The following is a 27,014-nucleotide window of genomic DNA, read 5'->3' on the forward strand; positions in this document are numbered from 1 at the left end:
TAAACGTATACGTATTCGTGTTTTAGATTTAAAGTATGAATAGTATTCGTGTTGTGTTCGTATTTAATTTTAACATGTTTCGTATCTAATCGTGTCTGGTACGTTTAAAATATGAAAACACGAATTGTTAGGACTAATTTTTTGGAGTACAAAAATGATTTTATATATTATGATATATAAAAGAAAAGTATACCTTAAAACAAAGAATTAAAGAGAAGGCAAGTCCATGTCCTCTAGAGAAGGGGCAGATCTTAGGTCGTTGATATTCTAAACCTCAACTCACATTAAAAACCTTATCCTTTTTAATTAGCATTAATTAAAACAATAATTTTAAAGTTCTAAAAATGAAAATATTCCATATATTTATAATATGGTAGGTTCTGTCTCTTTCAGGGGCGGTCCATACTTCCCGCACTTGATTTTGACAAGTTCCAATTATGAGGAGGCACGTGCAAAGAAAACACAAGGGCCAAGGGGCAAAATGTGATAGACTTAAAGAAAAATTATTTGTATATAAATGAACAATTTTTTTGTTTCATACTAATGTGAAAGGCTACTAAAATGAAGTTAAAATGTAATTAAAAATATGTTATTTCATAAAATTTATATAAAATAATAGAAATGTATAATAATTCAGGATTGCAAACTTCCGAACTCTGAAGAGGGGATAATTTCGTCCCTCTGTTGGAAGAGCAACACACGTCATCCTCTCTCTCTTTCTCTTCTTTCTAGAAGAAAGAATCTGAGTTCAGACCGAGTCCCTCTCCTCATTACGCGCCAACGAAGACCCAGCTGTGCCCTCCACGTGTATGCGGGACTTCGTCTTTTCTCCAGTCATATTAATCCACGTGGAAAAAAGACCCTCGTTCACACTAGCGAAGTCACGTCAGTGAAAAACTTTTGTGGGCCAAAGGAACAGTGTATTTTGATCAACGGCTCCGATGTGCTCACAACTTAAATCTTAGATTTTATTATGACTATACGTGTCCACTGCGTGTGGCCGCGTGTAAATGTTTTTAACCATCTTGACAAGTTAAAAAGGAATAAAAAAAGGTTTAAATTTTGATTAAGGCTAATTAAAGTAAAAGTAAAAGAAAAGGGTTTGTTTTAGCTCGCCTCGGATTAGACCTTTCCTTTTCCCAACCACCCTAAAACGCGGTCCAAAAATCCCCAATAAAATGCCATCCCCTTTCTTTAGGGTTTCAGTGCACCCTGGTTCGTTTCTCTCTCATCTCATTTCTCCCAAATTTTCTCTCCAAATTATTCGATCCAATTAAATTCCAAATTTTATTTTAATATAATAATTATTATTTGTCGATGTGAGAATGCCCGCAACGGATTATCAAGGAAGTTCGGCACCGTTGACGAATATCGGCCGTTCGTTGTTATCCCTGAGGAGGGATCAGGTACACGCGATGGAAACCCAGAACGACGGATCTGCCTCGCACGAGCTGGAGCTCGAGTCGTTTCAAAGACAAGTAGCTGACCGATTCCACGATTTATCGTCTGTTCCTTCCGATGAATTGCTGTCTCTTCCTTGGGTTCGGAAACTGCTCGACGTTTTCCTTTGTTGTCAAGAGGAGTTTCGAGTCATCCTTTTTAACAACAAAGCTCAAGTGATGAAACCGCCCATGGACCGTTTGATTGCCGATTATTACGAGCGTACTGTTAAGGCGCTTGATGTTTGTAATGCGATTCGCGACGGAATTGAACAGATCAGGCAATGGCAGAAGCTTCTAGAAATCGTGCTTTGTGCTTTGGGTGATAGTAATGTTAATAGTAATACGAGTAGCAATGGTAATAATAATAATTGTTATCAGAGAATCCTAGGAGAAGGGCAATTTCGTCGCGCCAAAAAGGCGTTGATAGATTTAGCAATTGGGATGCTTGACGAGAAAGATTCTGGGCAAGCTTTGGCTCATCGGAATCGTTCCTTTGGAAGAAACAACAATAGCGGCAGTCACTCGAAGGATCATCACCATCGTTCTTTGGGGCATTTCAGGTCTTTGTCTTGGAGCGTTTCGAGGTCTTGGTCTGCTGCCAGGCAGCTTCAGGCAATTGGGAATAACTTGGCTGCGCCGCGAGGGAATGAGGTTGTGGCTACCAATGGACTTGCAATCCCTGTTTACACAATGGGTTGTGTTTTGTTGTTTGTAATGTGGGCTTTGGTGGCTGCTATTCCTTGCCAGGATCGTGGTTTGCAAGTTCATTTTTATGTTCCCAGGCAGTTTTCGTGGGCAGCTCCAATTCTTTCGTTGCACGAGAGGATCATGGAGGAGTCCAAGAAGAGGGACAGGAAAAATGCTTGCGGGTTGTTAAGGGAGATTTATCAGATGGAGAAGTGTTCGCGGTTGTTGGGGGAATTGGCTGATTCTGTGCAGTTTCCGTTGAGTGAGGAGAAGGAAGGGGAGGTCAGGCAGAGAGTGAAGGAATTGGGCCAGGTTTGTGACGCAATGAAGGAAGGTTTAGAGCCGCTGGAGAGGCAGGTTAGGGAGGTGTTTCACAGGATTGTTCGTAGCCGAACTGAAGGGCTTGACTCTTTAGAAGACACAATCCTGAGTAAAAAGTCTGTTCTGGGGCTGGGCTGATTTTAATTGTAAGTGTCAAATGTGAAGCTTGCAACTGTGTTATGATTTGTCTTTGGGGGAACTTGAGTATCATGAAGAAGAGAAGAGATGATGAAGATGGAGAAGAAATGAAGAAGGATTTGAGGCATACGCCGCAAAAATAAAAAAAGGGTAAGGAGGAAAAACAAAAGAGATTTTTCTTGTATTTATCACCATATAACAGTGTAAAGAAAGTAGGATATGGAGTCGGCCCGTTGGTCCCGGTGCTGATGTCCAGCTTTGTGTTGTTATTGTATAATCAAATTTCTGAGTAAATTTGCATCTTGGTTCTGTAGCTGATTTTATGTTCAAAATTTTGTCTACTTGTCAATGATATATACTTTTTGTGCTTCTTTGTTAATATTCTGCATTTTAGATGCAATAATAAGATGAATGATAGTGAATGAAAGAGTTCTTTTTGTTGCTAAGCTCTTTGGACAAGGTTGTAACCACCTAATGAAATGCAAAAAAAAAAAAAATGTATGATAGTTTCTAGGATGAAGAAAATTGTCTAGTTGCTGTGTTGGACTTTTAACTAGAATAATCATTGACTGGTCTGAAATCTCACCTATACCAGCAAGAAATGAAGTACTTTAGTGACAGAATCTCCGTTTTCCCTCCCCTCCCCTCCCCTCTTTATTCACTGTTCTTTCCCCGCCAGACCCAAGAGAGAGAAAAATGGGGTCAACATTGGCAGCGAAGAGTTTGAGAAAGGCGTTAATGCCATTAATACTCCTAGAGAATCCATCTCCTGGAAACCTCCAGTCAGACTCGCCTTGCTCTCCATGTATGCACTTTTTCTTTCATATTCCTTGCATTTACGTGAATTCACTATTACCCATGTTCTTTTTTTTTCCAATTCTTCATCAGGTGAATGAGGATGGCTCTTTTGTTGGGTTTACATTGGCTCTGGATGCAACATCTACAAACTCCAGGTACATATACATGATTTGGAAATTTCTATATGTACCAACAGGGTCCCTGGGAAATAAATTCTTATAAACTCCTTTCTATCTTTCTTTTTTTTTAATAATTAATTTTTACAGATTCCGCTGGAAGATTCTTGGCTTAGCAAAGGAAAAGAAGCCCTCTTTATTCCTGAGCGAACAAAGGTACTATTATTTGACTTTCAACATGCCATTCATAATTTTTCTAGGAAGGAAGAATGAGGACTTGAAATAAGCTTGTGTTACTGTTATCTGTTTATGTATATATTCATCTTATCATCTTTGGTTTTGAAGGTTATAGAATCTTCTTTGCTTAGGAGGTGCCCTCATTGTTTAGAAATTCAGAGTATTGTCCTAGCCGGGATTGAAAGTAAGTGTGTTTTCAGTTGACATTTAGTGTATTTTTTAATTTGATGATATCTTAGATAGAAGGCGTTTCTATAGCTTACATTATATGTTAAATGGCATACGAATGATTGTAGTTTGGCCGAAAGAGGGATGTTGAATTGTCATTCTCTTTTTGCTTGTCTTAATGACATACATGATATAACTAGTATAGCAAGTTTCATTCTACACATGGAGAGAGAGGGTAGATGTTGTATGTGGTTGATGAAACTGTCAGCATATCTCATATCTCTCATTAGTCTTGGGGCCTTTGTTTGCAACATATAGAGGGTGAAACCGTTAATTGTTAAATCTTGTTCAATTTAGGCATCTGTTGATACAACTCATTTAGCTGGCCCTTGCAAACTAGAACAATTAAAAAACCATTGATTATCCATTAAAACACTTGGACTCACGGTCTGATATTAGTTTTTTAACTTGCATACATTTGTGTGAAGTTATTATTAAACCTAGTGCTGCATATGGGTCAGGGTGGTTCAGATATTAGCTAACTTACTCACTGAGCTGAGGTTTCCTGTTTTTAAAAATCTCAAACTGAAACCACATTGAAGGGTAACAAAAACTAAATGTAACTGAGACCGAATTAGTTGGTTGTTTTGGTTCGGTTTCTCGGGTATTTTGTCTTCGTCACATCGCCCAAATTTAGTGCGTTTGCAGATATTCAAATCCTTATTAAACCCTTTCAGAAATCTTTGCCCCTGAATCAAATAAAAATCACAAAGCTAACCCCAAAAGCAAGGCATCTTAAATAAAAAAATTTCAAATGTGATCTCTCAAGTATTAGTTCTGATCCCCAACCTTGCAGAAAAAGAGAAGGTGAAAGAAGATTTTAAATATAGAGCTAGAATTGTGATATCTCTGGGCAGTGCTTTGTCGAAGAAAGAAGCTTGAACAATGTGAAAAATAAGGAAGTCTAATGTTAAAATGGTTGCTTAAGAGAAAAAAGAGAGAAAGAAGCCAGCAGTGATAAGAGATTCTGAACTAAAAAACTGGAATTAGAGAAAGAAATAAGAAAGAGAAATTATAAGATTAAAAAATAGTTGAAAAAACAAAGAAGGGTCCCTGGTCGCACTGTATTCATGTGACTTGCATTCAAATCTAGTGTCAAATCTCACTTATGCATGAGCTGTAATTTATTATTTGATAGAATGTTAAGGCGCTGGTTGGTTTGGATAAAGTCGGATATGCACAAAATCCGAAACCAAATCAAATAGATTGGTTATCTGAACCTCATATCGATTCGGTTTTCGGTTTGCACAGCCCTAATGAAACCTGCATAAGTTGTGCTATATGGGAGAATATCTGCAATGGGGCTATATTAGACAACTGAGAAGCGGAGCGGAGTTGGATTATATTAGCCCAGTGCGAGCTCTATAAATTCCTAATTGAAAGTCATTAACAAACCCATTAAAATATGGTCTTTATGTTAGAATTTAGCTTTGACAAGGGGGGAGGGATGAAATAATGTTTGATATAGAATGGAGTATTAAGGTGGTCAGAAATAAAATTTGGTTATCTCCTTCCAGTGTTGTCTATGCCGTGGACTGATATGGCAATTATTTTATCCTACTCTTAATCATGTTCACAAAAAGATCACAGTGGAGGGTAAAAATAATTTAATCGGATCCTTCACCTGAATTAAACTACAAGTGGATTGTTTTCAATGAAAATATAATAAATTTAAAAATTAATCAAGAGTAAAATTAAATTTTTATCTGTATCATATCAATAAATTGACAGAAATATTAACGATCAATTAACGGTTGGATTTACATATCCAGTGAAAAATATTTTTTTAAAATAAGATATTTATTTTAAAAATTAATGAACTTTCGTGTAATTTGGTTTTAAATTTAGGGTGGTAAAAATATTTTACTCTAATTTTTTCTTTGCATCAAAGGACTTGTGCAATTATCCTTTGTTTGGTACACACTGCACACAAGTTTCACTGCCCCTAGAAGACTCAAATGGGTGATTTAAGACGGTTGAGATTGAGTAATTACCTGCAAGACCAGTTTCGAATTAGAAGTTTTTATTAAAAACAAATATATATATATATAAAGCTGCTTTGAAATGCCCACCTCCTTTTGTGGAAGGTTTTGATATGAAAAGTATCTAGAGAGTGAATCTTGATCCCCAAGACTCAAGCCCCTTATGTCAATAAAATATTGAATTCAGCTTTTCATGGCCTTCTGGAACATGTATATAGAAATAGATAGTTGTTTTTGTTTAGTGTAGAAGAAAATAAAGCGATGTGTGAAAAGAGCCCAAAACTGGCCATTTCACATCAGAAATGGAAATGAGGACCAAAACTTGAGAGTTGAGAGTGTTTGAGGGTTAGCCTTTTAAAATAATGCAAGGGGACAACAACTTGAGGCTACCTCTTTTTAAAGGTCCATTACAACACTAGGTTTTAGGGGCTTATCAAATTCTTTCAGGTATACTGATGTTGATACTTCCCTTTCTATGCATTCATATATATTTTTTTTTAATTTGACTTGCTGGGTTTTTTTTTTTTTAAATAAAAGTAGAGGAAATTATGAACAAGTGTCTTAAGGGTGGCAATGCCAATGATTGCTTTGACTTTGCCGATCACTGTTGCTATTGTTGACTAATCATTGGCAATGCCAACTTGAGCATTTACTAATGTGAATAGGCAAGTCTCATTTGCTTTAAGCAGTAGAGCCATAATAATTGTTTTAAAAAATGTTCAAATTGTATGGTTCAGACATCAATTCCCCATGTTCTCTCTCATAACAACAGCCTCTATTACTCTTGTTAAAGGAAACCTCAGGGAATCACTCTGCCCCATTTCTTGATATGCATGCAGCAGGGGCACCGTTGGTGGAATATAACATCTCCAGACTCCAGTGAAAGGGAATTTAACCCTTTGCGACCTACCAAATGGGATTGGGGAGGCTGTCAGAACAGTCTGTCCTTACAACACTTGAATGGTTGTCATAAACTCGAAACTTTAATTACTAAAACCCAGTTGTGTTGTTCATTGGCTGGCAATTGATGTGAGCTTATGTGAACTTTGAAGAATATCTGTAGTTGCCAAGTCAACTATTTTAGCCATTAGGCTTTTCATGTGAAAATGAGTGGGCATGAAGTGACATTGGAAAAACCCGGCTTTTCCCCCCGTGTTTTCACGTTGAAAAAAGATGATTAAAACAGAAATGTCTCATTGTATGAATCAAACTCTTTTCTTGACTTTTACTGCATCTGCTCCTTTCGCTCGTGCAGATTGTCTCACTTCATTCATGCAGAACAAAGTCCAAAATCTTATCTGCTTTCAGTTTGGTAGAATTAAAGCAAAGTGTTGTCAGACTGAAGTTATCTAATTACCCAATATTTTAGAATTGGGTATCAGTTTTTGGGAGTTTTAAAAACCTTTTTTAAGGAAAAAAGAAAAACTTTTTGCGTGCATGTTTAACCCTTTAAGCTTGTCGAGGCAGTTCCTTCCTGAGATTAATATTTCAGTGCCCCCACCCCCCACTCAAACTGGGGCCACTTTCTAGTTAGGTAATTTTGCCAATAATGATCAAAATTTGTGGCTTTCGTTTCAACTGATCCATAGGGTTCCAACTTCCAATTTTCAACCACAAAGCCAAATGTGCTGTGAGTGAGACTTGTCATTCAGCTGTGTTTTCTTTCAGCGACCAGTGGGCGATCCCTTCAGTACCTTGGAATTTCTTTTGACGTATGGAAGTCATTTCTGGCAATCTGCTTGAGCTGGTCCTCATTAACTCTTTACATTAATCTATTTCAACATTTCGTCTTGCACTTGTTTTCTTCCTATGATATGATCAATTGTTGCATTAACTGCATTCTAGGCCTTGGACTTTCCAGCCGCTAGTCTGTAAGTCTTTTGCGTACTTACATCTACGGCTTGTTTTGACAGCTAAATCGCAAGCTGGATTTCTTGGAAGGGGGGAAATAAGAGTCGTTGCGTTTGAATCTAGTTTGTTAGAGCCTAGGATTTTAGGTTGAATTATTGGCTATGATAATCAACTGGGACCTTAAAAGCTTTGATGACTTTGATCAGATAGGTAATGACCAAAACAACACTATATTTCCTTACAGCACAAATATTACTGTTTAACTGTCTGAGTCTGAGTCTGACTCAGAACAATCCAACATCCTCTAGAAGATTTTCAAGATTTGGATTTTGATGAGGGATGGAGATTTGAATATAGTGTTAAAGAGTCTGGAACGACAACAATCAGCTCTTGAATTTTTTTTTTTTGTGTTAATGAACCTATATATTTAGCTTGTCTAATTCCAAGAATGGCTTTCAATCTTTCTTGGCTGACATATGTCGGCTGGTAGGCAGCTCTAAAGGAAGGTGAACCAGAGTTTGGCTTTCTCATTCATTCCTTCCATCCTACAAAACGCGGACAGGCTCTGGATGACATTTTTTGGTTTGGTTTAAAGGTGGCTGCTAGACTTTTATAGAGTTATCTTGTCATATTTTGAGTGATTAAATAGCTAAATCTTTAAGTTTAGATAAAATTTTAAGTAGTTTTTTTCGTTTTTCTCTAATTAGTTAACTCATAATTGAGCTAATTTATTTGAAGTTATTTTAACTCATTTGTATGGTAAAAATGGCTATTTTTAGCTATGGCTAATTTAGCATCTATGTTTTTAAGGTCCTCAAAAGAGAAAAGGTCAAGAGGCAAGGAATTGCACAAATTGATCAGGTGCAGACTTCACTGAACATACAGTGGTATTTCAGACATAACTCAAGCTATAAAAGTCCAATCAACGTGATTCTTAGACCATTGAAAAGCTAAGAGAAAGGGCTATAACATTCATGTTTATTACTTCATCTAGTTCTGATCTGAGCATGGTCAAAATCGCATTAGATGTCGCTTGACCGTAGCAGTTCTGCACTAGGCTGCTTGAAGGAACAAAGAATGGAAACAGCAGGCACAACATTGTAGTGTCGGGCTCCTAGTACTGTAGCACTGTCCCAGTCAACTAGAACCCCTCACCAAATAGAACCTCCAGTGCTGCAGCATCAAGCTTTTAGCGCTACAACGCTATCCAGCACTACAAACACTGCCTTTGGCAGTGAACTCAGCGCTGCAGCGCTGTCAAGCGAAGCAACACTGCCTTTAGCAGTGAACTCAGCGCTGCAGTGCCAGACACTCAGCACTGCAATGCCAACTTAAATGTTACTGGACCCTCTGAATCTCTGATCTTTCAGATCAGAGGACCATGTGGAGTGGTATAAAAAGAGGCCTTTTTAGGGCTGAAAGGGGGCTTTTTGGAGGAGCAACTTGAGAGGCAAAAATCTTGAAGAAGAGCTTGACAAAGCTGTAGCAAATAGAGTTTTCTCCCACTAGCTTATTTTTTCTCTTTAAATCTCTTTGTATAAATGCTTAGTTTTGTTGAAATTTTATTATGGGCCGTTAAAATATTAAACTAAACTTCCATTTTTAGGGTTATGGTAAATATTAATGTATAGTTTGGAGGCTTGATTGACTATTACTTGTTTTATGGAATATTTAGTATTTACCCGAATCTGCACTTATTTCTCATTTTATTGACTGATCACCAATAGGATATGTATGAATTTTTAGATAATACTTGACAAAGTTAGTTTAAAATGACTATGGTTTGGGTAGTGTATGATCATTGTAATTAGGAATTAATTGGGTGATTTGTTAATAGGGTAAACATACACCTATTAACCATATACAATCAATTTATAGGACTTTACGATATCTCGACGGAGAATCGTACATGCTTAAGGATCTTAGGCTAGCATTAGTTTTCCATAAAGTAGGTAATTAGTCAATCTAAAGTCCAAACGACGCACTAATTGAAACCATAATCCTAAGTAGTTCCCCACTGTTTTCCAACTCAATTTACTTGCAATTTATTTTAGCATAGTTCACTAGTTTACCTTTGTTCTTTAATTTTCATTTTCAATTAATTTCAATACTAGATTTCCTTGAATAAGATTAAATTGCCCAATTTTAATAATTAGCAAGAATTTAGATGCAATTTCCTGCGGGATCGACAAACTCAACTCATCATTATATTATTTGTTGTGACTATGTGCACTTGCACTTAGTCTTTGCTTATATTTTGCATTTAATTTTGAGCACATTCCATATCACACAAGCAAAGTTCCACAACACAGACCCAAAGAACTACAGCTTTCGAAAATTCTCAAATTTGGTGAAGGTCTGCCTTTTATCATAACCAGGCACAACTCAGCATAGTTCTTAGGATTTTGGGAACACAGAAGTCACACTCCTTGTCTGCAACTCAGGATATCTCATGGCTTTTGAACATCTTGATTAGATAAAGGATTCTAACAAATGGTTCTGGATTATCTAGGTAAAAGTTGCAAATGATTAATATTCAATTCTGTAAATAGTCATGGCTACTTTTGAGTTTTCACTCTTCATTATTGGTTAATAATTCAGTATTTGACAAGACAATAGCCTCAGTTGTGCCAACTTTGAGGTGAAGAATTGATCTTTTCATTGATATGCCATTGTTAAGTACCTCAAAGCTTCCTATTCTTCATCATAGCAGCTGCCTTTTACCTGTTCATTAATGAAAAATCAGTAACTTTTTAAGTCAGAATAAGAACTCTTAAGAAAGCAAAGTTAGCCATTAGCAGGACCACCAAAGATGATGCCAGAGCAACCAGCCACCCTTATAACGCCTTCTTAGCTGTTCATACCATCTGCGTTTTAATTATTAAAAGATATGGTTGGAATTGGAAGTACTTCTATGTGGTCTCAAAAAAATCTTTATTTGCTGGGTCAGCTTATAATGAGAAAATGGCTAGCATTTTCATGGCATTTATTAGAGCCAGACTAAACTTATCTGTAAAATGAAAAAGCATGGAGAAGATTGAAAGAAACATAATTAAATAATCTGTATGTAAATGAAGACCACAAAGAGGATGAGAAGAAGAGGATGGATGATACGATTTCAAGATTTCAATCAATCATTTCCTGGACCTCAACTTGTGCTGCATATCTTCCAATTTGCCTATCAATGTTGGAATGTTATGACTAGTTAACAGCTTCTCCAAGCAACCTGGTCTGGAATTGGAATTCCTGTTTCTCATGTTTAAAGAGGTGTTGCTTTATTTTTACAGTGCAAAACTTGACCACTTACACTTAAACATTATTATTTCATATAATTTGCCATGGGACTATTTCTTGTCACTTTAGTCCTGCACGTTTGATAATACCAATTAACTGGACATGATGTTTGGCAAACCTTACCTCCATTTGAGCTTGTCAACGTTTTGCAAGAAAAGATAGTCTTCACCAGCTAGATCTGCACAACTTGGGAAATATTTTGCCTCGTACCTCTGCTTTTTAGTAGTTAAGATCTGCATTGGTTGTGAACTACCTTCTTCCAACTAAGGCATCTAAGGTTTGCCTATTTTAGTCAGCTGATAGTTAAGGCTCATTGAATCAAACTATAGATTTATCATTTTTGTGTACATCTGTAAAGGGAGTCTCTTCATTTCTTTATTTTAGTATTACTTTTGTTATCACTATTATCATTTTTTCTTATCTTCCATTTTCAATGGGGTTCTTATACTTAATTTTGACCTCAAAAGACCTTTTTTTTTTCCTTTATATTTACTCATTTTCTCAATTTAAAGGCAAAATTAACCTCTGGATATCCTCGAATCAGACCATTTCATGTTATTGTTTTTCAGCTTTAAGAAAGTTTTCTTTGATAGTCTTAGTAAGTTGCCTTATTGTATTACGGAAAAGGGTACTTTATTGCATTCCAAGCTTTATAGTTGGATATGGCCATTCACCTATATGAAACTTCTGTAGAACATTCTCTATTTCAGACTCTGAAAAGGTTTATGATATAGGGGTAAATCTACCATTTTAAGAGTTCAAACAGTATCGAATACAGCTACATGCATACGAGGAGGAAGTTAATATCACAGTTACAAATCTGCTGACCTTGTATAATTGCTCAATAATGGTTTTTGGCTTCTAGTTTTTTGTGTAATGTATGTTGATAATGTCGGCTCATTGAGATGCTTTGAACATGTCCAAGCATGCATGAAATTAAACCAGATTTTTATGATTTGTTTTCTTCATCAATTCATCCTTTAATATCTGGAATAGCTCTGAATAATTAATTATTTGGGTCAAAAGATGGGTAGTAGATAGATTTTCATGGACTTTAATGAAACATCTACTCCAACAATTAAAATGTTTCTTTGATTATTGAGGTACAACATTTATAATGGGTGGAAGGGGATTAAGTTTTTTAAAAAATGCATCAACAGTTTTTGCCCCTCTTTCACTCTTTGAGTATTTAGTTTTAAATCATGCTTTGCACCAAAAATAAGAGCAGAATATCGGATCTACAAAGTTAATCGCTGAGATGTGTGTCAATGTTAGCAATAAGTAGTCTATATAATCTCTACAACTAACAGTAATTGCTGAGGTCAGTCAGAGGCCTAAAGACAGATGGCTGTACTTTGCAGGTATTTAGCTAAATTTTGTGTTATTTAAATGGTTATTACATTTGGATTGAATAATTTTATAGTTCATTGTTTATGCAGTCTAGAATATCTTGTAGAGTCTGTAATTTTTTATTATAGGAAAGAACCAAACCTCTAGTTCTAATATGTCTTTGTAGACTTGACAATTCCTTTAGTTTTGATATTGTTCTCAAAAGTCAAAACCCCGTTGATCTAAAATCAAATGTTGTATTATTTCTTCTTTTATTACCAATGTTTCTTTTGCCATATAAAATTTATAAAGCTTTGGAAAGATTTGCTCATGCGCTCAGATTTAAAGACTAAGCATAGCCTTCAACTTCTAAGCCAAGAATATATGTTTGTTATGGCACTAACACATCAAATTTAGAGTTAAAGGTGTAAACAGTGGAAACACAATGAGATTAAAAAGCTCTCAGAAGTCAGAAGGTGCAGTATATTCAGTATGCAGCATCAAAGATTATCATCAGTACAAAAATGGAAAACAAGGCCACCAATACTTTCAATTTTATCTTTTTCTTGCTCTAAGTAAGTTGATAACTAACACTATAAGGGAGACAAGAAATGCTGATCCCGCAAACATTAAAGGTTTACGCAGCCTAGTCTTTTTCCGTTTCTCCTCCATAGCTGCTCCCTCGATTGGACCTTTGTCAGCATCTATTTCCGGAGATATATCTATGGCACCTTCATTTTCTTTGCGATGTCCTTTTTGATCAGTTTCTTCACCGATTTCACCTTCCATGCTCTCAGTTTCATTTTCTCGATCTGATTCATCTTCAAGTTGTTTTTTGGTTGGAGTTTCAGCCTCCTTTGGCTCTTCATCAGGTTCAGGTTCCATTTTCAATTCCCAAATATTTACTTCAATTTCTAACTCTTCTGATTGTTTAGACGTTAAATCTTTTGCTTGTTCATCCTCATTTGCAGTTTTTCTATCTTCAGCTTGACTTGGTGGTAAACTTGGTAATTCTAACTGTTGAGTCACTTGACCTGCTGCATCTTCTGTTTTTTCTTCCCCTGTCTCTTCTTCTAGTTGTGGAACCTTTTGTCTCTCATTAGGAGGTCTTTTTTCTTGTGGTTCTTTAATTGATGGCATCTCTATCATTTGTGGTTCAACCACCTCAAGCTCCATTGCTTCTGGTTCTTGAAATGTTGGTGGAGTAGTAGGAGTTGCCACTTTTTCTTCTAGGATCCCTTGTGGTGTGTCCAAAACCTGATTAGTTTCCTCCACTGTTTCAATCTGAGGTTCTTCTTGGATTATCTCTTCAACTTTTTCAAGCTCTTCAAAAATTGCATTTTCCACTGTCTCTGGTTCTTTCTCAAGCTTCTCTTCAATTTCTTCCTTTTCCTCTAACTTTGGGTCTTTTGGTTCTGACTCAATACTATTTTCTTTCTCAACCTCTTCTTGTGCTTCAACTTGCCTTTGATTAAATTCTTCAGTGGTTTGAATCTTTTTCTCAATAATATCCACCTTTGCTATCTTTTTAGGTTCCTTGTTTTCATCCAACTCTACCTTTGGTACCTCTTCAAGTTTCTTCTTTACAACAAACTCTACCTTTGGTACCTTTTCAGGTTCCTTCTTTTCAGCCAATTCTTCCCTTGGTACCTCTTCAGGTTTCTTCTTTTCAACAAGCTCTACCATTGGTACCTTTTTAGGTTCCTTTTTTTCAACCAATTCTACCTTTGGTTCCTCTTCAGGTTGCTTCTTTTCAACAAGCTCTAACTTTGGTAGCTCTTGAGGTTTTTTCTTTTCAACAAGCTCTACCCTTGGTACCTTATCAAGTTTTTTTTCTTCACCCAATTCTACCTGTGGTACCTCTTCAGGTTTATTTTCAGCAAACTCTATCCTTGGTACCTCTTGAGGTTTCTTCTTTTCAACAAGCTTTACCCTTGGCACCTCTTGAGGTTTCTTCTTTTCGACAAGCTCTACCCTTGGTACCTCTTCAGGTTCATTCTCTTTAACCAATTCTACCTTTTTTACCTCTTCAGGTTTCTTCTTTTCAACAAGCCCTACCCGTGGTACCTCTTTAGGTTTCTTCTTTTCGACAAGCTTTGCCCTTTGTACCTTTTCAGGTTCTTTCTTTTCAACCAATTCTACCTTTGTTATCTCTCCAGTTTTCTTTTTTTCAACAAGCTCTACCTTTGGTACCTCTTGAGGTTTCTTCTTGTCAACAAGCTCAACGCTTGGTACCTTTTCAGCTTCTTTCTTTTCAACCACCTCTTCTCTTGGTCCTTTTTCAGCTACTTCCTGCAATTCAACCACCTCTTCCTTTGGTCCTTCTTCAGCTTCCTTCCTTTCAACCACTTCTTCTTTTTGTACTTCTTCTTTAGCTTCCTTCCTTTCGACCATCTCTTCCTTTAGTACTTCTTTAGCTTTTTTCCTTTGAACCACCTCTTCCTTCCGTACTTCTTCTTCAGTTTCCTTCCTTTGAGCCATCTCTTCCTTTAGTACTTCTTCAACTTCCTTCTTTTGAACCACCTCTTCCATTGGTACTTCTTCAGCTTCCTTCCTTTCAGCCACTTCTTCTATTGGTACTTTTTCAACTTCCTTCTTTTGAACCACCTCTTCCCTTGGTACTTCTTCAGCTTCCTTCCTTTCAGCCACTTCTTCCATTGGTACTTTTTCAGCTTCCTTCCTTTGAACCACCTCCTCCATTGGTACTTCTTCAGCTTCTTTCCTTTCAACCACATCCTTCATTGGTACTTCTTCAGCTTCCTTCCTTTCAACCACCTCTTCCATTGGTAGTTCTTCAACTTCTTTCCTTTCAGCCACCTCTTCCATTGGTACTTCTTTAGTTTCCTTCCTTTCAACCACCTCTTCCCTTGGTACCTCCTCTTTAATTATCATAGGCTCTTCTTCTTCCTCGATCCCAGTACCACAGATTCCTTTAACTTTCTTTTTCATGATAATTCTTAAAGTTGATTCTTCTTCATTATACTTAGCTTTTATTCTTTCCAAGTCGACAACATCAGGAATACAAAAGACCTTTCGAAAAGCCTTTATCTCAACCTCCTTCTTGCACATAATCCACCCTAGCATCACCATCTCCTGAACAGGCTTCTCCCCCCTTATGGCAATCCGATTCCCATCTTTATTTATCTCAATGAAGATGTTATCTCTTCTAAAACCTGCATTAGTGTCAAATCTTCCATTGACATCATAAAATCAACACCCATGGAAACAAAGTTCCATAAAAATAAAGAAAAAGAAGAAGAAGACAAAGAAAAGAGGGACCTTTGAGATGAGCAATGAGAATGAACATATGGTCAGTTTCTCTAGACAAGAAAACAGGACCAAAAGGATCTTTGCTAATCCGAAGATCGGCTGTTGAAGTGATATCATCTCTGGTGTGTGTAATCTTGAGTCCTAATTCCAGCTCCATGGGTATTCTGACTTGGTTTTTGCTTGATTAAAATTAGAAGAAGATGAACAGGGGTAATGGGGCATTGCTGAATAAGGAAAATCAATAGAAAGCATTGTGATGTGTGTTATAAGAGAAAAGGATACATTCATTGCTTCCCAACAGGATCTTGTGTCAAAGAACAGCATAATAACGGTTGAAAGTCGGTTGCTTCTATTTGGTATTGCCTTGGCCACAAAGCTAAGGATATTTTCATTTACAACAAAATGTGGTCAAAGACTTGTATTCATAATTGAGAATAGAGAGAATATGTTTGACACAGCAGTGCCGTGTGGTGGGAGCACTAGAAATATATAATTGAGACAACTCCAAATGCTTTACATTATTTTGACATCAGCAGGCACAGTGCCTGAAAAAATAATCTTAAACTGTTACCAATACCTTTGCAGTGAAACATTGGGTGCAACCAGAAAAGGTGCCATTTTGGTCTTGCCCAAATTAAGGTAGAATTTGGGTCCATAATAGGGGAAAACCCGTGGCCTTTCCTAGTGTTAATTTCTATACATTCAAAAGTTGGAGTTGGATTCCTTTGGCAACTTTATTGAACACAAGGACTTGATTTTACCAAATCTTTTGCTACAAGTAAGCTTCTTTGCTGCATGCATCATAATGATTAATATCTGGTCATAAGAAACAAATTAAGAACAGGAATCCCATAACTAGGGGATTAATTGGAAAGCTGTAGACAAATAATGCAAGAGTAGGCCAGTGTTGCTAATGTTGCTCTGAATGATAGAGAAGCTCGTGGATCAGGCTTAGTTTAATCAGGACTTGAACCTTGAAAAACTTGCACAATTATCCATAATGAACAAACTCTGAAGCATATATAGATTTCAACTTTTACTAATACTATACTAATTAAAAATGCTTTTAACTTAATTTAAATGAATCTAATAAATTGTTTATTTGATGGGGCCAGGCTGGGGCAACCCACTGCTCAAGTTTGTAGTTTATATTCATGAAATGCTTGCATAATTATCCAATATTTACCCATACTAAGCAACTCAATTTACAGGAGACACTAGCTGGTGGCCTTATAAATTGGATAGGCAGGCTCAATGTGCTTTCATAAACTTATATCCAAAAAGAATTCATGTTTTATTTTTCCTTGGCCATTAAAGAATATTCATAAAACAATAAAAATAAAGAAAAAGGACACCCAAACTTGAAGCTTATTAAAACTATACATATTCTCTCCAAATCCGATTAAAAATCAACACTTAATATTCGAATCCAATTAATAATGCTCGCAAAAAACCCAAATCCAAACCCAAAATAAAAACTGATTATAAAAGTATCCTTTGCCATCTTTCTTTTAGATCATGTAATAGGTAGAAATTTTCATTTCCAAAAAAAAAAAATCAATGTTATTCTCCCTAAATATAGAGAGAAATAAAAAAAATGTAAAACCCTTCACCTTTGTTTTGCTAAGTGCAACCTTTATGTGTGTTTTTTTTTATTTGATAAATAAAAGCATTATATATATATATATAAAGAAAGCAGCTTAAAAATTTAAAATTCACTCTACCCACAAATATGAAATATCTTTCAATGCCCCTACTCTAAGCTCATCCAAAAGCAATATATAGATTTGTTTAGTAAGAAAAAGGAAAAAGGAAAAAGAAAAGAGGCAGAATAACATGGAATGATAGGTAGATTCAAATTAAATTGTCCTGAAGATGGAAAATGTGAAAAGAAAAAAAAAAAAAAAAGAGTGGGGGAGGGATAAGAAAAAGTAAAAGTAGAAGTAATCAATTGCATGGCAAAACTAAAGAGCAAAAGTGGCAATGATTCCAAAGTAGGGTCTAGATGGCATCACCTTTCACCTCACAAAGAGCTTACCATATATAATCATGGACCTTAAAGCTACTTTACCCTCTAATCACTCCAAATATATTATGTTTTAATGTACAATAAATTTGGCCAACCCATTCCCTCCAATCCATCTCTCTCTTTTTACAGCCCAAGCAAAGCCACAGATAATAGTGCCATTGGAGCTGCAAGGAACCCCACCACCGCCTGCAACAACCCAACACCCCATCAAGTTGGTTCTATACACATAGATAGATATAAATATCACCTCAACTTTAAATGGAATAAGGTTATAAATTTACATTCAAAGGATCTTATAAATCTCTAACTGTGTGTCACTGCTTTGACAGGGATTAAGTTTTAACAGGGATACAATGGAACAGTTGATTCTGATCATTATTTATTGCAAGAATCCAACAAGTAGGAATAGCACTAGCATGTTCTAGTTTGTCACAGGAAGCATAGTATTATCACAAGATGAATAGTATCACCAGTATTTTCAAAATAGTTTAGACTTGTCTTAACAGTTATTGTTAACTTTTAAGAAATAATAATGAATCTTTTATTATTTCTTTATTTTTCTTTTGTATTTACAAAAAAGAAAAAATAAAAAATCCTAGTATTTTCAAAGTACTAGAAAAAAAAAGTCGAAGTCTTTCATTGGGTAAGCATGCAAGGACTCCTGCACTAGTAGAGAGAAAAATAAAATTTGTACCTGTCCTCCATGAGCAGAGGTGGGCAAAGGGCGAATAGTGGCAGAATCAACTTCACCAGTAGGCAAAGGAACTGCAGGGTTGCTGTTGATGAAAGGGATGCCACCGCCTTTATCTGGCACTAGAGTTGGTACTGTCACCGGTGAGCTAGCGCTTGGTGCTGGTGAAACCGCCTGGCGAGGCCGGAATGGCCATGGATATGCTGGGGAAGATGACACAACTGATCCACCGGAAGTCGGTGCTGGAGCCGCTACTGGAGGTAATTCTGGTGAAGGGGTGGTTGCATTTTCTGGAGGCAGCTCGGGAGAGACTTTTATGGGGAGCTTTTGAGAGCCTTGGCATGTTTTGAGGGAGCCATTGTTGAAAGTAAAGTAGAAGAAACCAGGGCGAGAAGGGTGCCACTGCACATTGTATAAAGGAAGTTGATTGGGAAATTAGTACTTTCGTTTTTTTTTTTTCTTTCTCAGCCTTGAAGAATCCAAGAAAAGTTCAGACAGGACTAAATAAACAGAACCTTTAAGCAAGTTATAATATTGTAAGAAAAGGAGTGGTTATCATGACTTATAATTAGCTAAGAAATCTTTGACCAATTTGGAAATAGGATACCAATGGCAAAGAAAACAAGCAGTTAAGCCATTCCTGAAATAAACCCAGTTGAATTTTGGCAGAGAGACATACCGCATAGGAGGTGGAGTTGGGTTTGGTGAGGAGTGTAGCTTGGGTGAAATTGCAGAGGTTGAAGGCATTTTTGTTCCGGAAAATATAGAGGTTGTAGTGGTACTTGTGTTTGAAAACTGAGGAGATTAAAGACAAAAAGCATAGGAATGTTAGTTGGTAGCTAAACAAAGAATTAGTAAACCAGTAGTCAGAACCAATAATATTTAACGTTTTGGTGGCTTTTTAAAGTAAGTATACTTACTTATTGAGTCTCCCACATTAACACTGGGGTTTTCCCACTCTGAAACACCATCCACCAGGATTGTTGCAGACTGGGAAGCTAAGAAGAATGGGAAGAGGAGAGAAATGAGAAAGAGTAACATGGAGAGGATCTTCATGGACTCTTCAGCTTTGGGTTTAGCTTAGGAGGGTTTATAGACCTTCGTACCTTAGCTTTATGATTTCTCGCTGGCTTTCTGGACCTCGGGGTGATTGCGGAGCAAAGAAAAGAGGGTTTTGAAAAATGTGTTGAGAGGGAGAGAGGGACAAGGTCAGGGGTGTTTGGCTTTACATAGGAAGGGTTTGAATGGATGACAGACGTGGATACATGGGAGGATGTGTGGGTTTATATTATTATACACAGTAAAAGGTGGCATGATTTTGTTTGTGGAAAAACTGACCTCTCGAACTTTTAAAAAAGGAGGGAGAGATAAATAAAGAAAGAAAGGATGAGGAATGGAATTGGGGATTCCTCTGGGAAAAATGATGGGGATTATTATTCTAAAATGATTAGCTCAGTCATCATCTTTCCTCTGCAACTCTCCATTTACTATTCAAATAATATGTATTTGTTTTTTGCTTTCTAGGGAGCTCAGGAATCCGAGTTGCTTTCTTCAATGTCCTTTGCTTTTCACCCTTTTCAGCTTAATTTTATTGACTGTGATACAAATAATACAATGCGGATGTGGTGATGCTCATACTTTAATGCTCAAGAGAATAAAATCTCTAAAGAAGGGTCTTGTTAATTTTCTTTTAAGTAGAGAGAGGAGATTCCACCTTTTTTGTGACAAATCAACCCGCGGAATTGTCCAGACTGAAGACTAGAAATGAAAGAGATGTGCACTCTAATTTCCTTTCTCACTTGTCAAAAAGCCCCCCTTCATTTTGTTTTCTGCTCTGTTCAGTAGTATACATGGAAAACTACAGCAAAATGATCTGTCAATCTCACAATATTACTTACTTGAGATTGTATAAATCAATAGTATGTGGTCCAATTTCCTTATTATCGACAAATTAGATGCTTGTCCATACTCCAGAGTGAGAGCACACAAGTTTTCATAGAATAACATAAAGACACACGAATATGAGTGGCCAAGCAGACCAAAGCACATCCATTTCACATTTCTTATCTGATAACGGTCGTATCACATGGTCCTAAGTATTACTGTTACGTTAAACGTTTCAAAACTAATAAACATGATGAAGAAAGTAAAAGATCTTAGAAAACTTAAAAACCGTGAACATTGCACAACCTATCAGCTTAACCATTTGAGAAAAAGAGTTGAACGGTCGGGCGACACTAATCTGAAACCATAATAACAAATAATGTAAACTTTAACAAGAAAGATTAATGTGTAATTTGGGTTGTCAAGTATGGTGGAGCAAAACGATGCATTGTCCCCTACTTCAGAACAGAACCCCTGAGAGAGCTTTTGTTTGGAATTGAGAAAAGAAGGGAACTCATGCACATGAAAAACGACAGCTACAACAGCCTTGGCACAGATTGTCACTTTCGAAATGGGGCCAACTCGTGGCGAGAACATAAGGACTAAAAATTGCAGAGACAATGACAAGTATTAAGCGACAAACCAACTGTCCCAAAAGCCACCTAAAGACAACTACAAGACTATAAAATATTTGGCAGAAGATGATCATTCAAAACCCTAGAGTTATACTACCATAGCGTGCTATACACACAGACACACAGATACTTACCAATCAACTACTAATAATTTGCTTCTTAATTTTCTGTTTCTCAATGGATAATATGGATTTTTATCTCAATACATACACTTGTTAAATATTTTTATTGAGAAATAAATGTTTACAAGTTTGTTATGTTATTTGTAACATGACATGACATGACTATTTAAGTGGCTAACATGATCATTATGTAATCTATTATTTATTTCATCGGATAAATTATTATTATTATTATTTCAATGTTCAAAGAAACCCCGAACCAATTATTAAGTGGGTTTCTCAATTGAGCTTAGCCACGATCTGCATCCAGGCTTAGCCCCGGACTGATACTCCTGACTGAAAAAGCATCCCAAGGAGGCTAAGGATGGAAGAAGAAGCAGCATCAATAAACAAGCCTTTTTCAAACACTTGCAACATGATTCCAACAAAGTAATCAGAAAGCAAGCTCTAACTACTATAAACAGATCACTCCTGGGCCTATCTATATTTTGTCAAAGACCTGCCATAAGTTGTCACCACATAAATACACTATACTTTGTCCCCCCTTGCACATCAGCTACAGGAGGAACTCTGGGTCACTAGCTACATATACCGACTTTTGCTGCCCTATATTCCTTTGCCACTAATCTTCTATTCAGTAGCAAGGAACTTTTTCCTTCATGGTTCAGGTTACAATATTCCTTTTCACTTTGTTTACATATGAAGAAACACAACTGCTCTAAGCAACTATCAGCTTGGAATTACTATTCAAAAGAAGATAAATTTAATGGTGTCCCTGCTTCCCTTTCTGTTACCCCCCTCCTTTCCTCCCCTATGTCAGATCTCAGGAAAATAATTATCTACCATTGCAAAGAACGAACTCTACGAAGGACACGTGGTGGTCTTCGCTGCTCCACAACTGGAACCACCTTCTCCATGAGCTGCAGTACAAATCAACATGATAAGCAACTATTTAGGAACTTAATAGACCCAACTTATTCCTGGATTCTCTGTTGTCCATAACATCATTTCTCACTCCAGTATCATGTAAGAACTAAAACAAATACTGAAGGCCAAGTTATGTACAAGACGGCAAGCAACAGGCTAATAATAGACTCCACATACACTGACAAATTGCAAAATTCCTCACCCAAAAATAGATACTCTCATCAACTAAATTAAATTGCTACTTCTTAGTGGAAAAAAAAACACAAGAAAAGAAAACATTCACAGTTTCTTGAAACATTAAAAACTGTTACTTTTAACAGAAACATTTCAAAGCATGCTAAATGAAACTTATAATAATACAGAAACTCAGGATTAGGGAGCCACACACTTAGTTGCATTATTTAACAGGAGAAAATATAACAAACAACAATCACTTGAAATTAGAAACTGATTACTTTATTTCCTTAAATTTATTCATTTCTTAATTAGTTTCCCAGGTTTTTCCATAAACATTGGTCACACCATATTCTACAAAAACATCTCTTGTTTTGCTGACTTCAAGTAGAAAACCATCCCACTCTATTAAGAAGCACAGAAGCACACCAGTAATATTCCTTAACATAAATTAAATTAGCACACCACCACTCTATTAAGATCTTCACCCACCTCCCCCTGCCCTGCCATGTCCTGTTCTACCCTTTCATTGTTCCTTCTTACTTATTTCAACTTTACTTAAAAACAGAAATATATTTGTTTAGTGCAAAAGATCACCTTCTAAACCTTTCCTCTTTAATTTGCTATTACAGATTTAGTTTTGTTGTCTATTCCAGCTACACTTGCAAAGTTAACATAAGATCAAAGAAGGTCTATCTTTATTTAGACCAATACCACTGAATCAAATTAACCATTAATCTACAACTTATTCCATGATAAAAGCAGAGATTCATTACCTGCTTAAACCTTTCCTTAGTCCTCTCAGCCTGCAAGTAAAAAATTTCTGTTAGACAAAAACATACAAAATAAAACTGATTATATGAAAGATGTTGCAATGCATTAACATGGGAAATACAGTACGGGAAAATATATTAAGCATAAAATAAAATACAAAAAAAAATTGTGAGCAATGGCTTCTCATACAAAATCGAAATCCTAAAAGTTAGATCTTCGTTGTGCAAGAATTTCCTAAAACCATTCCAACGTGCTAAGCACATATAACGTATTCACAGAACCATTTGCTCGAACAAATGCTAATGAAATCCCGTGTTCATTTATTTTGCTTGGGAGGTCAGGGGTGGAGGGCAGTGTGACAGCAGAAGGAAAGAAACATTGAGATTTATGTATTCATATGGAAATCAAAGATTTAATTCAGAGAAGTATATGGAGACATGAAAAATGATCACTTACCAGAAAAGAGAACACATAAAAATGCAAACAATTAGCCCTCAGCACAAAAGCAAGCACATACAAGAAAAAGGGTCATACATATGATCTCATGGATGGAATAAGCAAGTCACATTTACAAGCAATGAACAAACAGACTCTCACCTGCTGATTGTTTGTTTTAAGTTTATGTACATGCAAACTCAATTATAATGTGATTAGTTGTTGCAACGCTTAATACACAAAGCAAAATTAAGATGGGTTTGCTGCTGGCATAGTTCCTCCCATGAATGACACAAAAAGATTTGTGATTTTACTACAAAAACAACTGGAAAATTTTGAGAGAATCACAAGATTTCTCCCTTTTTCTATTAGTTTGAACTCACTGTCACATTATTGATGTTATCACACTATCCAGCTACAGTAATCATAGCAATTTATGGACAAGAAAATTCACATCTCCGGTTGAAATAACCACTATCAATTAATTAAAAGTCATTTCACGTTTTGCAGCTGCAATATAGTTCCTCAAAGCATTCAATTTTTAACTGAAAAGAAGAGTAAATAGTTTAATGAAAGAATACAATGCCTAAGAAACAAAGGATAGAAGGAAATCCTATTACTTAAGCAGTCAGGACTTGAGACCCCGAACGTGAAATACAAATGTTTAAAGGTAAAAACCAAGTTAGTTCCTTCCTAGCAGTTGGCTTAAACACCTCATACAAGACATGCATAAAAAGTGTAAGAAATGTCCCGCATTGAATACATTATGATTTCTTTGTAGGCATAACAAGTGTAAGACACCTGCTGCACGAAATAAATTTTGGTTTTTAGATGTGGTGTGTATGAGTATGTATGCATGCATGTGCACATGTGCTTGATTTATAGCCCTTGGGTATATGCTCAAGTTACTTAACTCATAATTAGGATGACGCCAATACCATGAACTTGTATATTTGACTGCATACAGGAGGGTACAATGCAACCCTATGCCTATACATAGTAAAGGACCAGCTGGACTATAAACAAAATATATAGCAGAAATTTTTTTGACTCATAGTGAATAAAGAATATTTTCAATAAAACACATGAAACTTGAATAATGATGTTGAGATTGTTAAGTGAGGGACACCACAACAAGAGACTGTAACTTGTAAGTAGCTCGAGAACTTATACGGTGAGTTAATCACTAACCAAGTCCAACAAAGAATATGGACAGAGAGGGCAAGTGAATTCAAGTACAATCCAAGGGATTTACTACTTAATGAAGCTCATAGTTTCCTTAATGTTGTTGTTCCAGTTAATCTGAAGTGATCAAGCATAGTTTGCACATAGCCATAAAATGAATGAAATTAACAATATGTACAAATGTGCTTCATTAGGGAGGAAAATCCCATATTCCCTAAACAAGTTATCTTGGGACTACTTAACAAGTGAGTATAATTATTATCAACTTTCGGAAGTTTTGAAACAAAAGTTGATCAAAATACAGGCTCCTCTACTAGATTAGGTCTGCAGTAACTACACTGAGCACGAAGTCACCCATTTTGAGATAAAAGAAATTTTCCACCGTTAGCAAGTAATTTATAGGGCAAAAATTTCACATTCCTGACCATTATTCTAAAACCATAGAACCAAAAATACATCTAAAATTGAAAACAAAACTCCATACCTTCTCTTTCAGTAATTGCTCGTTCTCCTCTTCTAGTTTCACTGCTAATGACTCCAATTCAACTTGGTATGCCTACAATTAAGGCGGAGAAACAATAAACTTATGTTAAAGAAAAAAATCCATTAACATTACCACAATTCAATCATAATAATTCCACCAATTTTATACCTGCTTCCTTTCCCTAGACCGAGCGGCAGATTCCCTGTTCTTAATCATCCTCCTCTGCCGCTGCTGTGCCGCCTTGTCCAGCGGCTCCATCAAAACCCCTCTTCCTCTCTTCCCTCTCCCTCCACCACCAGCACCTCCTCCACTTCCAATGACTTCCATCCCGTTCAATCCAACAATTGATCCCTCCATCTTATCCAGCATTTGAAACGGACTCCCTCCCACCGGATCATAAGCGTAGACACCACCACTCATTCTATCCTGCTGCACCTTAACCTCCGCCGTCGCAGCAGCCGCCGCGTCCTCCACTGCCCCAGCCTTCGCCAAGAAATCCTCCAACGTCATCATCTCGTCGGGCGCTTCTTCTTTCATCGTGATCTCTTTCCTCTCGCCGGACACTATTTCCCTCCAAACCTCGTCTACACTTTTCGCCACATTGTTACTACAATCCGCGACGGTTTGACCTTGAGAAACTTCGGAATTACCGCCGGCGGTGGTCGGTGTCGGAGTATCGATTAGAGTTATGGAAGCGTCAACCAGCGTCGTCTCCGTCGTGGGAGCGGCTGAGTAAACGTTTCGAAGGATGCCGTCGACCGTCATTGTCGAGCTTAATCTGTTGGTGTTACTGTTGTTGATGTTGCTTTGATCAGAGAAAGATTGAGGCTTTGTAGAGGAAGAAGAAGAAGCAGAGCGTCGGGAGAGATCCGAATTTCGCGAATTTGAAGTCGGCATTACTTTAGACGACGCCATATTCGGCGACACTTTCTCTCTTTACGGAGAGATTCTCTCTTAGAAAACTTCAGCCTCCTATGGATGATGTTTGTCTCAGGGTTTGGGATTTTTGGGGATTTTGATATCGTTTTGTTGGGTTTTGGGTTTGTTATTCTGTTGGGATCAGGGAGACTGAATAGAGCGTGTGAGGGCGCGTGGGATTTTTCTTTTCTAGCTGCCGGAGAGAGCTCCGATTGGGAGTGTTTGACTCGTTATTGTTTTCGAGGTGAGGGAGATGTTAGGATGACGGAGGCGGTGAGAAGGGCTGTGAGGCTCGGGGCGACGTGGATTGATTTGATATTTTGAATGAAGGGAAACGTGGTGGGATGCCACTTGCCACGTGATCAACCCCAAGTAACCGTCCAAATTTTATATTATTCCTGGACAGCAATGATGAGTTTGAGAAGCCGCGTGTCGCGATTGGATTCGTTCCTTTATATATCAATGAGATTATAAGCTAAACTAAGCCCGTTTGGGTTATATCATCGTGGACCCTGGTCCATTAAGTCTTGGGCCTTCTTGGCAGTTGTAGTATTTTTTTTTCTATTTTTTAAAGATATATGGAAGTTAAATAATATTACATTACAAAATAAAAAGTTTGAAGGCATAATATTTTTAAAAAATTATTAAATTATTTTAAAAATTTTAAATAATTATTTTATTTTAACTAATTATCATTAATTAAATCAATACTTACAATTTTACATTTATATAGTACTGATATTACGTTAACACGAAAAGTGAAATTATTACGTGATTACGTTGTCACACCACATTAATATATTACGATCTGTCAGTATGTTATGTCAACGTCACGTGATATACAAATAATATAAAAATTTTCTCATTGAATTTTTTGATATAAAAAGATATGATAATTGTAGAGATAATTTTATAAGTTTTGACATCGAGGATATTAATTAATTAAATTTGGCGGCATGCAATTGTAATAAGAAAGGTTAACAATTTTTTAACAAGAAAGACCAATGAATTAGGAGAAGATTCAGAGCATGTGGAAAAAGATGGTAATGACAATGATGAAGAC

At 36.6% G+C, this 27,014-nt stretch overlaps 4 protein-coding genes across 4 annotated transcripts; 1 reads left to right on the forward strand and 3 right to left on the reverse strand.

The window, feature by feature from the left end:
- The first annotated feature begins 1,187 nt into the window (after nucleotides 1-1,187).
- LOC18592631 (protein BYPASS1-LIKE) lies at nucleotides 1,188-2,901 on the forward strand. The gene is given in 2 exon segments (XM_018125948.2): nucleotides 1,188-2,538; nucleotides 2,541-2,901. Coding segments are annotated over 2 exon segments (1,236 nt in total). The 5' UTR covers nucleotides 1,188-1,325; the 3' UTR covers nucleotides 2,564-2,901.
- A 9,987-nt stretch (nucleotides 2,902-12,888) lies between these two features.
- Nucleotides 12,889-15,915, reverse strand: LOC18592633 (uncharacterized). The gene is made up of 2 exons (XM_018126389.2): nucleotides 15,703-15,915; nucleotides 12,889-15,596 (listed from the first exon to the last, which is right to left on the reverse strand). Exons 1-2 carry the CDS (start codon nucleotides 15,848-15,850, stop codon nucleotides 12,979-12,981), a joined length of 2,766 nt encoding a protein of 921 aa, XP_017981878.2. The 5' UTR covers nucleotides 15,851-15,915; the 3' UTR covers nucleotides 12,889-12,978.
- A 1,702-nt stretch (nucleotides 15,916-17,617) lies between these two features.
- Nucleotides 17,618-19,681, reverse strand: LOC18592634 (Cupredoxin superfamily protein). Its single transcript, XM_007019454.3, has 4 exons — nucleotides 19,334-19,681; nucleotides 19,093-19,208; nucleotides 18,417-18,815; nucleotides 17,618-17,908 (listed from the first exon to the last, which is right to left on the reverse strand). The coding sequence occupies exons 1-4, from the start codon at nucleotides 19,467-19,469 to the stop codon at nucleotides 17,846-17,848; spliced, it is 714 nt and encodes a 237-aa protein (XP_007019516.1). The 5' UTR covers nucleotides 19,470-19,681; the 3' UTR covers nucleotides 17,618-17,845.
- Nucleotides 19,682-21,506: 1,825 nt separating this feature from the next.
- On the reverse strand, nucleotides 21,507-26,262 carry LOC18592635 (Basic-leucine zipper (bZIP) transcription factor family protein). The gene is made up of 4 exons (XM_007019457.3): nucleotides 25,202-26,262; nucleotides 25,034-25,105; nucleotides 22,932-22,961; nucleotides 21,507-21,974 (listed from the first exon to the last, which is right to left on the reverse strand). Exons 1-4 carry the CDS (start codon nucleotides 25,946-25,948, stop codon nucleotides 21,894-21,896), a joined length of 930 nt encoding a protein of 309 aa, XP_007019519.1. The 5' UTR covers nucleotides 25,949-26,262; the 3' UTR covers nucleotides 21,507-21,893.
- Between the last annotated feature and the right edge of the window lie 752 nt (nucleotides 26,263-27,014).

This window comes from Theobroma cacao, chromosome 8 (assembly GCF_053813885.1).
Source record: "Theobroma cacao isolate CCN51 chromosome 8, ASM5381388v1, whole genome shotgun sequence".
NCBI classification, from domain to species: domain Eukaryota; kingdom Viridiplantae; phylum Streptophyta; class Magnoliopsida; order Malvales; family Malvaceae; genus Theobroma; species Theobroma cacao.